This window comes from Haplochromis burtoni, unplaced genomic scaffold, assembly GCF_018398535.1.
Source record: "Haplochromis burtoni strain Fernald_Lab_line unplaced genomic scaffold, NCSU_Asbu1 Contig_219, whole genome shotgun sequence".
Taxonomy (NCBI): Eukaryota; Metazoa; Chordata; class Actinopteri; order Cichliformes; family Cichlidae; genus Haplochromis; species Haplochromis burtoni.
Window position 1 is genome coordinate 833,918 of NW_024582580.1, and position 12,355 is coordinate 846,272.

The 12,355-nt window shown below is 42.1% G+C and overlaps 1 protein-coding gene and 2 non-coding genes across 3 annotated transcripts; all 3 read left to right on the forward strand.

Moving 5' to 3' along the window:
* Positions 1-875: 875 nt before the first annotated feature.
* Positions 876-947, forward strand: trnae-cuc. The gene has a single exon. It is a non-coding gene; the product is annotated as a tRNA-Glu (tRNA).
* Positions 948-1,544: 597 nt separating this feature from the next.
* On the forward strand, positions 1,545-1,616 carry trnae-cuc. Its single transcript has one exon. It is a non-coding gene; the product is annotated as a tRNA-Glu (tRNA).
* A 1,331-nt stretch (positions 1,617-2,947) lies between these two features.
* dapk3 (death-associated protein kinase 3) lies at positions 2,948-11,803 on the forward strand. Its single transcript, XM_042226592.1, has 9 exons — positions 2,948-3,079; positions 3,752-3,864; positions 8,426-8,786; positions 9,748-9,877; positions 10,022-10,070; positions 10,187-10,213; positions 10,303-10,455; positions 10,884-10,929; positions 11,128-11,803. Exons 2-9 carry the CDS (start codon positions 3,803-3,805, stop codon positions 11,662-11,664), a joined length of 1,365 nt encoding a protein of 454 aa, XP_042082526.1. The 5' UTR covers positions 2,948-3,079; positions 3,752-3,802; the 3' UTR covers positions 11,665-11,803.
* The last annotated feature ends 552 nt before the right edge of the window (positions 11,804-12,355 follow it).

A 12,355-nucleotide genomic window follows, 5' to 3' on the forward strand; every position in this document is an offset into this window, starting at 1 on the left:
AAAAAAAAAAAAACCATTTGTATGCAGGTGATTAATTCCAATATCTTGTAGGTAAGTGGAGCGGCTGCTCCTGGTACAGCTTCTGCCCCTGCTGAGCTCATCACTGGACCCAGTTCAGTTTGCCTACCAACCTGCTGTGGCACCGGAGTGGATGACCGTCATTCACCTCCTACATCGTTCAAAAATCATTTTCACTGAGTTATCCAGTGCCTCTAGAACCATTCTTCCCACAGTTCTGAAGGACAAGCTGGAGAACATAGATGTGGACCATCACCTCACAACATAGATACTGGACTATCTGACCGACCACAGTATGTGAGAACTCAGGCTGTGTCGGACAGGGTCGTCTGTAGTACGTGGGCCTCACATGGAACAGTTCTGACTCCGTTCCTCTTCACCATCTACACTGCAGGCCTCTCCCACAACTCCACCCAGTGCTTCCTGCAGAAGGACGGACAGTGTAGTTTGCTGGGGCAGCAGCATCACTGCTGGGGACAGAACGAGCCTGAACAGGCTGATCCAAAGGACCAGCTCTGTTCTAGGATGCCATCTGGACCCAGTGGAGGTGGTCAGTGACATGATGGCTAAGCTGTCATCCCTACTGAACAACAAGATACCTATCTTATCTTACTTCAGTCACTTTAATTTTAAAACTGTGTAATTTTAAAACTGTATATACTGTATATTCTGTGTATTTATTATTTCACTCTTATTGCCTGTTCTTATTGTCCTTATCTTCAACGTTATGCTGCTCTGTTGTTTGTTAATTGTCCCTTGGGGATAAACAAAGTCTTCTGATTCTGATTCTCCTATCTTTGATAAAACAATTATCATATACATCCCCACTCAGGTGAGGGATCTCGAGCCACTTGCCGTCCCTGGTGGTCTAGTGGTTAGGATTCGGCGCTCTCACCGCCGCGGCCCGGGTTCGATTCCCGGTCAGGGAACTAATTTTTCAAACAATGTCAACTCTGCGCACATTTGAGCACATATCAAAGTCTGACTATGAACTCCTTGGCTCTTTTAACCGGATTTACGCACAAAACTAAATATCCTACTCTCAAAACTCTAGCATCATAAGACATGGTCCTTACTTAAACTTCAATCATAATTTCCAAGAGCAGAGTGTGGAGGACTGCATGGGAAGATCCTAGAAGACATGAGGGTCTACTCGGATGTCTGCATAATGTATATTTTTTATGATCAGTACTTGTCCACAGAAACAAATAAATGTTGTTATTAGAGCATGTTTCTACCAGCAATTCCTTACATTTTTTATCTTTTAACCAGGTACACTCTCAGAACAGCATTCAGGTCAGATGACCAGATGCGTCTGGTCGCACAGAGTAGCAGATTAAAGCACTGATGAGATCTTATCTCTGCTGTACCTGCACCTAAACTTTGGAACAAACCAGAAGCTCATAGTCAAGCTCATATTCAACACATGTTCAAAACATGTTCACTCTCAACCTCCACTCAGCCTCCATCTGACGATATCAACATTATATGCAGGATTCTGAAGGCACAAAAATGGATGCCCACAGTCCCTGGTGGTCTAGTGGTTAGGATTCGGCGCTCTCACCGCCGCGGCCCGGGTTCGATTCCCGGTCAGGGAACTAATTTTGAAAATGTAAGGTCGATGAAAGTTGTGTTCATTCCTACCCTGCATCAACCCTCCTGCTAAAATCCCGACCTATTGCACTAACCAGTTGTTAATTTCCAGAAATGTCTCTCTGTCATAGCTTTGAAAACATGCTCGTATTGTGTCTAATTACAGTATTTTAATAAATTAGTCGTTATTAGCAAAACCCGTTGTTATACGTTCACTGTCTAATAGTGCGCCTCTTCCCTGCTCTGGCCTCTCTTTAATCTTCGCTGCTGCATGCTCGGTCTTGTTGCTCACTGACGTACTGCAGCAGGCTGATTCACTCAACGTGATGTCATTCCATATGTCCTCCCTTCTGTCCGGTGTTTACCTGCGTCAAGATGCGCAACGACAGCGGAACTTAAACTACTTCAACTTTCACAATAAAGGTTTTCTTACAAAATCAAGGCTAAATATTTCCATTTGCCTGATAAGATCTTAACTTAAACTTAATACAGTGCTGCCACATAGTGTGAAATGATTCTTATTAGTTTTTATGGCTGGTTGATATTGTAAACAAAAAAAAGAAAAAGAACTGTGAAGCCAAACGAGAGCCTAGCTATGGTTTTGTGGGGCCTTAAATAGAATTTGACATCACCCAAGCTGACCACATCTTGATTGAATTGAAGGTTTTTTTGATGATTTTGTTGATCTTATATTACTGATAAGTATTTATGGAAACATTACTTCACGCTTCTCTCTTTTCTTTTTAGCCCCAGAGGGATAAATCCTTTTGGTAATAGAATAGAATAAAATAGATCTTTATAGTCACTGTTACAAGAAAAATGAAACATAGTTTGGCATTCTCTGTTGGCACCATGTAGATTTACATTCAGATTGTTTTAGCATAGGAGAAGAGATAAAAAATAGACATAAGTTTAAGGGCACCTTCTCAGGGAATGTGTGTAACACACAATAACGTTAGTATCTACACAGTAACACAGGTATTTACACACACACACACAACAGCACAACACACCACACCAAACACCACACAACACCTCAAACACACACACACAAACAAATCTACTTGCAAGTACAGTGTGCATGAATGTGATTCCAGGTCTGACAGTGAAAATGATAACATCAGTAGCATTAAGTTGTCGGTCTATTAACACACTTATGATTAATATTTTGAAAATATTTAATAATATGCTGACAAAAACACAGGCGCTGGAGGTGGCGGAATTGAAGATGTTAACACGTCAATTGGGCGTGACCAGGACGGACAAGATTATAAATGAGTACATCAGAGGGAGACTTGGAAGTGAGTGGTTTGGAGACTGCATTGATTGGCGCCGAAGGTTAATGCTTTTACTTTTGAAGGACACCGGAAGCTATGTGTTCCGCCGCAGTTAGCCTGATGTTTCTCAGTCGGGGAGTTCACACACAACTACTTGGCAGAGGAATGCAGCACTCGTAGCCAGCCGTACTGTAAGTATCTGTAGTAGAAATCCCTTCACTTTTGTGTGACTAAATATATGCGTTGTTGTCAGTATTTGAGTTACTATGAATCCTTTTCTTTGTCTTTATTAAGCGCTATGTTTCTACGGGACGCTAATGTTAGCTTCACAGCTAAGCTAGCTGGTTTCCGTCGTCGGGATTCCCTTTATTTCTTTCCTTAAATTCTTTAAACAGTGTTCAGATTGTAATAAGTTAACACGACGATCCCGTTTCACGAGTTTACCTTTGTGTTTGCTTTAAATAGGTCTTCCTTTGTGCCGTTTTTCTTTTATGATGGAAAAGTGCAATATAAACGTCGCAATTTAGCATCTTTTTAAAGTCATTATCTGTGTATTGTCAGTTAAACATTGATTCATTTGGCTCGTAGTTTGTTATCTAGCCAGTGAAAGGTAACATAGTTGGTTGTGTAGTCCCTTTAATTGAGTCGGAGAGCTGATCCTGGGAAGGGCATGATGTAGTAGGACTGGTATGCAGAGGTCTGACATCAGCTAAAAAGTCTCCAAAGCAGTGTTGACTCCAAATAAGGATGAAGAAGCCCTAAAGTGCTAACACTGTCTTATCACTTCCTCCATACTCTGTGGTGTCTGTGGCCTCTGTGTCACATATCCACGTTTAAGTTATTTTTTTATTTTTTGACTGCAGGAAATCTGAAGGCGTTACTCCCATCATCATCATCGTAAGAGTCAGCACACCATGGCTGGCTTCAGGCAAGAGGATGTTGAGTTGTACTACGAGATGGGAGAGGAGCTGGGGAGGTAAGCTTTGTGGGCCTGTTTTAAAACGTTTAATTGAAAGCATTATGTGTGAAAACCCTGCTTTCTTCTTCATTGCTGTCCTATCCAGCTGTTGTGCTGTGTGCTTCAGTTCATCTGAAAGTGTAAGAACACTTTTTTTGCATTTGTAAGACACATTTTTTAAGTTGTGTAAACGATGAGTTTTCAGCTTATCAATGCTTTCCATAATTAAAAACAGATCTAAATGTGAAATACTGCTTGAGATGGATTTTAATGCCAGGTTGGGACTGATCTGAACAGGGCTAGATATTTAATATGTGTGAGCAGCACTGTATTAAATGTCATCTTTAATTCTTTTCTGCTGTGCTGGATAGTTTGTGAATGAGTCATCACATTTTTGGAGATGAAACACAACTTTCTGGCTTACCTTTTTTTTTCTGCAGTAATGCAGCAAAAGTGTGACGTCACTGCCTCTCAATGTGCCCTTGCACCTCTGCTGTAGTGTAAGAGAGGGGATGGTGTGTGTGTGTGTATGCAGATACTAAATGGATCTAAACCACACTGTTTTATTTACAAATGTCTGTTTTATTCTATGTGGAATAAAACAGAATTTTCTTGTTTTTAGTTATGTTAATGATTGTTTTTGTTGTGCTGACAACACACTGTTTTGCTTTCTTGAGCTTCAGTCAGAGATTTTAACTTCTGTTTGGATAACAGACATTTAATTTAATTCTGGATGGAGCACTTTCAGTGGCAGAAACTTTTTGTCACTCATCCAAGTAACTTCTTCAGTTCAGTCTCTGCTGACTGCAGATTGCAGTACCACTGATTAACAATGGGCTGTGTGAGGTTGGTTTCATGATCATTGATCAATGCCCAAGAGTACCTTTGTTAGGACGGTGTTCTCTCTGTGTTGTAGTGTCCTGATGACACATTTGTGCTCTAGTGGATGATGAGAGTCAAAACCTTAAATGCTGATCCGTGTGCGTTGGTTTACGGTACACGTCGACTTTTAAGTGTGCCCCATTACTGATGGAAATTTCACAGTCTAAGAAGGCTAGCACAGCACAGTTGGATCAGGCTTAAGCAGTATTTACACTTGTAGGCCAGTGGCCAGTGATTCGTTCAATGATGAGGATGTACACATCCTGGACAGGGAACATTTATGTGAAAATGGAAAGACCATCTCGGAATTGAGGAAGGAGCTCAGGGTACATCTTTCACCATGTTACAATGCTGTGATTGCAGGCCATTGGATCAGTGGCCATGATAATATGCATATCAATGATCATGAAACAATTGTTAATCAGTGGTGCTACTTTTGATCATCATCATGTGCGGTTTGTTGGTGAATTTTGGCTCCTGCTTCTTCACTATGTTGCTTTAGTTTATTGAGACATTGGACATTCATTTATCACAGCTGTCTTGAGGTCTTTTCACAGCATTTCAGTCTGGTTGAGATGTCAGTTTTAATTTACTGTGGCAACACCTTCATTTTTTTTTCAGTCATTCTGTTGGAGATTTGTTGCTGTGCTTGGGGCCATGTCCTGCTCCATGACCCAGTTTCAGCCAAGCTTTAGCTGTTGGACAGATGGCCTCACATTTGACTCTAGAATAAGTTGGTATACAGAGGAGTTTGTGGTTAAGTCAGTGACTGCAAGGTGCCCGTGTCCTGTGGCTGCATTACAAGGTTGGATCATCACCCCTCCACCACAGTGTCTGACAGTTGATGTGTTGTGTTTGATTTTGCTATATGTTGGTGTGCATTATGGCCAGATATCTCCACTTTGGTCTTGTATGCCCAAAGCAGATTGTTTCTGAAGTCCTGTGGTTTGTTCAGATGCAATTTTGCAAACCTAAGTTTTGCTGCCATGTTTTTGTTTTTTTTCCCCAAAAATTTAACAAACTTTAACATTTAACATGTTAACTGAGCTCTCTAGAGTCTGAGATGTAGTTCTTGGGTGTGTTTTGCAGTTTACTTGAGCGTTGAATGGTCTGATGTTAGGGTGAATTTGCTAGGATCTAAACTTCTGGGATGACTTAATCCTAAAGATCAGCAAACTCCCAAAACATCTGCTTTTATAGAGGTCCTCACACTTACTGTTGATTGGTTGATCAAGTACATTTGATGACCCTCTTAATTCCTATGGAAGCAGAAAGGGTGTGCTTTGTTTGCCATAGGACTAGGGCTGCCACGATTAGTCGACTAGTCACGATTACGTCGACTATTAAAATCGTTGCTGACTAATTTAATAGTCGACGCGTCGTTTGAAGCTTTGTAAGATCCCAAAAGACGCAGGAATAAGTAGTAGGATTTAAGAGCCACCATTCTCCTGAATTTCCACCCGGACAACAAAATTGAAAAACCATATCGCAGAATTCATAGCGCGGCCCAGCCAATTCCAGTTTTCCAACAATGGCGGCAGCTACTTAGTTTTAATATTACTCTTATTTCTCTTTCTGGGAAACTAAATATTTTCAGGTGAGAATGTAGCTGTGTAAACTTCAAATATCTGAGCCGACTCGACACATCGTTTTCAAACCCCCGCGGTCTTTCACTACTCGGGTTAAACATGATATACAAGTCACTTTGATAACTTAAAAATGTTATTGTTTGGCTTTTTCAGTGTTTTATTTGTTCGTGAGTAAATCGGTTTGGCTGAGATTAAAGTTATTAGATTAGATTAAATTTAACATTAATCCTGGGTTAGGTTCGGGGTTTCACATCAGCTGACTCAGCAGAGTAATTTACTTATAGGTTCCTCCGGGGTTTTCACACAGCTGAATAAACATCAAGCAGAAAACTAATTAAAAAAGTGTGAGACGGTCGAGAGTTTACGCCAGCGCCCGTTATATTTTAGATAGCAAGGAGCAGACGGCGAGTTTCACTCCACCGAGGGAGCTCGTGCGTACTACCCGGCTTTCTTTAGACCACGAAGAGCCGGAGTCCTCAGGTGGAAGCAGCCTCTAAATTTGGACACCCGCTGTTTCCGGGCCGGTGTTCTGGGAATCCATCCTACCCGACAAACCATCCTACCCGTTGTTTCTGCGCATGCGCACAACATGAAATTAAGTGGCGAACCATCCTACCTTTGTGAATGTGACCTACAACCATAATTTAACAGCTAAATTTAGTGGGTAATTGTCCTACCTTTGTGAATATGAGCCAGAAGCATACTTTAACGGCTAAAATTAAGTGGCAAATCATCCTACCTTTGTTAATAAGAGCTAGAAACATACTCTGACGGGTAAAATTAAGTGCCAAACCATGCTACCTTTGTGAATGTTACCTACAAGCATACTTTAACGGGTAAAATGAAGTGGCAAACCATCCTGGCTTATGCATATGAGCTACAAGCATACTCTGATGGGCAAAGTTAAGTGGCAAACCGTCATACCTACTTAAATTTGTGCTGGAATTACTCTGTGACTGCAGAAATGTGCATAAACTACCTACGGTAGGACGTTTTGCCAAAGTAGGATGGTTTGTCAGAACACGGGTCAATAATAACGGTGACATTTAACGTATTTTATCCGATAAATAAGGTCTCAAGGTTGGCAAGTATGGCCATAACACCTCACTCACTCTTGGAGCACTTTTTTGCCACATGTATCGCAAACCACGCCTCAGCTGTTTGTGGAAGTAAAATGCGTCCGCACAATTACGCTCAGCCATTGTTGTGAGTGCGCACACCAAGGGGCTGCGAGACATTTATACAGCCGTTTTTCGCACATGACTATGAAAGGCGGAAGAGGAAGTAGTTCCTTTGAATGTAGACAATCTGAATGTTATAGTTTCTTTCCACTGTGTTCCTGTTAATGATAAACTATAAATTTACTCTAAATTACTAAAATATCGATATTTTAATGTGAGAATCGATTCTAGAACATAAATGATTGGTATCGGAGGAATTGATATTTCAGGATCGATCCGCACATCACTACTGCTCAGTTGTCAACAATGGCGGCAGCTAGTTAGTGTTAATATTACTCTTATTATTCTTTCTGGGTCACAAAATAAACGTTTAACATATTTTCAGGCGAAAATATCTGCTCAGTTTATCAAGACATCACATATTTTCAAAAGCGCTCCGACGTTTTGTGCTCCGACGTGGGTAACAGACGTCTCACCAGCTCGATAGCTAGCCGGAGTTCAAGGCTCACTAGAGCCCGTGAGAACACCGGACTCCCGGCAAATTGTTTTCAAACCCACCGCTGTCTTTCGCTACTCAGGTTAAATATATATAAGTCACTTAGATAACTTAAAAATGTTATTGTTTGGCTTTTTTTTAGTATTTTATTGGTTCCTGAGTAAATCGGTTTGGCTGAGATTGAAGTTTTAGTTTTTACACAGCTGAATAAACGGCAAGCAGACAGCTGATTATCAGCTGTCTCTGTGTAACACTAGATACAACTGAGGTTATTAGCTAACAGCATTTAGAGGTCTTTGCTGATAAATATCTATGATGATAGACAGACATGCAGTGCCTTCTGCTTAAGAAACATCTTTTTTTTTTCCCCCATCACAACATGAGGTAGGAGAACATTGCGTTGACATCTCTCTAATCTTTCCTCTCTGCAGCGGACAGTTTGCCATCGTCCGTAAGTGCAAGGAGAAGAGCACAGGCATCGAGTACGCAGCCAAGTTTATCAAGAAGCGGCGGCTGTCGTCCAGCCGGCGGGGGGTGAGCCGCGAAGAGATCGAGCGCGAGGTCAACATCCTGCGCGAGATCCAGCACAGCAACATCATCACCCTGCATGACATCTTTGAAAACAAGACGGATGTGATCCTGATCCTGGAGCTGGTGTCTGGAGGAGAGCTGTTCGACTTCCTGGCAGAGAAAGAATCTCTGACTGAGGAGGAGGCCACGCAATTTCTCAAGCAGATCTTGGATGGCGTTCAGTATCTCCACTCCAAACGCATCGCTCACTTCGACCTCAAGGTCAGCACTGAGGGGAAACTTGAGGGGCTCTTATACAGCGGTGGTAGATGACATGTTGGTGAGAGCAGACAAACACGGCTGCCCTGATTCTCCATCCATCCATCCATTCGCTTCCGCTTATCCTTTTCAGGGTCGCGGGGGGCACTGGAGCCTATCCCAGCTGTCATAGGGCGAGAGGCGGGGTACACCCTGGACAGGTCGCCAGTCTGTCGCAGGGCCAACACACAGGGACAGACAACCATTCGCACTCACATTCATTCGCACATTCACAGTGACAATTTGGATTATCCAATTAACCTATCCCCACAAGCTGCATGTCTTTGGACGGTGGGAGGAAGCCGGAGTACCCGGAGGGAACCCACGCAAACACGGGGAGAACATGCAAACTCCACACAGAAAGACCCCGGCCTGATGGTGGAATTGAACTCAGGACCTTCTTGCTGTGCGGCAACAGTGCTAACCACCGTGCCGCTGCCCTGATTCTTTTGGGCTAAAAACATGCTATATTTTGGGCTAAATATCTTAACATTAATGAAATCATATTTTCAGGGAGGACTACTCTCAATGGGGTTAATGTACTAATCTCATTTTTGATAGCTAAAAGTTAGACATAAGCTTCTAATAAAGGAAAAGACTACTAATCTTTATCAATAAAGATACGGTGACCAAAGCCTTTAAACTGTACTGCAACATTTAACTTCACGAGGATAGAATAAAAATCGTATAATAGGATTATTTCTGTATTATTTTAGTTGGTGGATGATGGCATGTACAGGAGCAAAGCTTATTTTTATGGACTTGTATGCAAGCTGCTGACAGTGGTGATAAAATGCAAGTGTCACGGTTCAAAAGCTCAAGTAGAAAATGCTGCTTTGTCAGTGTCTAATGTCATCGACTCGCCCTCCTCCTTTCAGTGATATAGTTGTTTTTTTTTCTCCATTTTTTTTTTTTTATCTTTCAGCCTGAGAATATCATGCTGCTGGACAAGAATGTCCCCAACCCCAGGATCAAGCTAATAGATTTTGGGATCGCTCATCAGATCAAAGCAGGAAACGAGTTCAAGAACATCTTTGGAACACCAGAGTTTGTTGGTGAGAGCCCGTGGCCTCCTAAATATTCACTTCCAGCCTTGTGCCAGATTGTTTCCATGCAGTGAGTCAGACCCTGTGAGAGGGTGATCGTGGCTTCAGATTACATCTGCTTTGAATTAAAGGGCTCATTCCTGTGTTTTACAGCACCAGAAATAGTCAACTATGAGCCACTTGGACTGGAGGCAGACATGTGGTAAGATACCAACCTGTTTTTTTTTGTTTTTTTTTTTGTTTTCCCCCCCACTTTCTGAAGCTGTGGTTTAACCTAACAGTTTTTACTGATCTTTATTTATCCTCTCGTCTCTGCAGGAGCATTGGTGTCATCACGTATATTCTGTGAGTGAAGCTTATAGTTTGTAAAAAAAAACAGAAACCACCTGATTCTTCAAAACGGGCTCTAAAGTAAAGTTTCTGACTGGTTACAGGTTGAGCGGTGCCTCGCCGTTTCTGGGCGAGACCAAACAAGAGACGCTGACCAACATCTCAGCTGTCAACTACGACTTCGATGAGGAGTATTTCAGCAACACCAGCGAGCTGGCGAAGGACTTCATACGCCGTTTGCTAGTAAAGGATCCTAAGTAAGAATATCTTTATGATTTTTATCCAATGCTTGTTGATGTCACAATTCCAGAAATGTATTAGCTATAGCACATTGTTGTCGTCTGCTGTGATGAGCTTTTTTCTAGACTTGCAGAATTTTAACTTTTGCTTATTTACCTTGATCAATCAATCAGCGGTCGCTCAGCTGCAGCGGGAAGATAAAAAATTCTTAAATACGTAGTGTAATGATTGTAGAACATGCAGAAACTGAAAAAATGCAGCAAACTAAATCAACAAACACGCGCATGGTGAATCTCTCTCTCTCTAGATAGATAGATAGATAGATAGATCGATCTATATGAATGTACAATTTGCATAGAATATTTGTATACTTCATGCAGATGCTGGCACTCACAGTGCCCTGGTCTTCAGCATTTAACCAACACTAATGGATTTTCTTTTGCAGGAAAAGAATGACCATTGATGACAGTCTTGAGCACCCCTGGATTAAGGTTTGCAGTTTAAGTCTTTGTTTACATCTTTATAGATTAAACATTCAGTGAAGTGGGAAAAAAAATTGAAGAACTTCATGTGAAATTTCACATCTGATAATCAGGCCAACTGAAAATATGACTCTTTACTCCCATCTTTTGGTTCTTGTCATCAAATTCTTGCTCGTTTTTCAGACCTGTACCTTTTTACCTCTTCAGGTCATTAAGAGGCGGAACGTACGCCAGGAGGACAGAGATCACAAGACTGAGCGCCGGCGCCTGAAGACTACTCGTCTCAAGGAGTATACCATCAAGTCCCACTCCAGCATGCCTCCGAACAACACCTACGCCAACTTTGAGCGCTTCTCCCAGGTGCTCGAGGAGATTGCGGCGGCTGAGGAAGGCCTGAAGGAGTTGGAGCGCAACCAGCGCTCTTGCCGCGAGGACGTGGCAGCGCTGCTATCGATATATGAGGAGAAGGAGGGGTGGTACAAGGAAGAGAACCAGAGCATCTCTGGTGACCTGAACCACATCCGCCAAGAGCTGCAGCGCACGCAGACGCAGCGCAAGAAGTGCCAGGAGGACGCGCGGGTCACTATGCAGTCGGCCAACATCCTCAAGCGCAAGTTTGGGCGCCTGGAGAACCGCTACGAGGTCCTGGCCGAGCAGGTGGCCTCCGAGGTCCGCTGGGTGGAGGAGCTGGTGAAGTCAATATCGGCAGAGAAGGACGGCCTCAGCTCTGGCAGCACGCCGTGAGCGGCGCTGACATCCAGCAGTGAGGGTTTCATCATCAAGCTTTCATCTTGCCTGTCGTCTCTGCTCGTGCACTACACAGCGGAGTTTGAGAGGGTCAGTCGTCATCATAAGCTACGCCGCCGCTGTCGCCCATCAGAAAGGGAAAAAATAAATAAATAAAAATCCTACTTTTATGTCACGTTTGAGAGAACAAGAAGCAGAGAGGCAACATGTGGAAGCCATTCCTCTTTGAAAAATCATTCCTGTGTCAATGAATTTATTTATATTTTTACTAATTTCATGTACTGTAATTCAGCTGTTTGCTTGTTTTGGGGTTGTTTTTGTTTGTTTGTTTTTTTTTACACATAGAAATGAATTCATTTGTTTACTTGGTTATTATACCTGGTTATTATTTTAAAAATTGGTCTTAACTTCCTGTTGCTTTTAAAAAGCCTTCACTCTCCAATCATCTGTTCCCGCCTCAGGTCACATGAGAAAGCTTCACAATATTCGGTGTATAGTTTCAGGTTTGAGGCATTAGGTGGTATTTATTTTTTGCCTTTTTACATTTCAAATGACTTTAAAATTCATATTTGGGACGTGTAACTATGAATTATGCAAACCCTCGCACAAAATAAAAGTTTTAGGGCTTTATTTTAATGTCCGATTATTATTTTTCTAAGTTTATTGAACATTTCTGGGAAAAATAAAC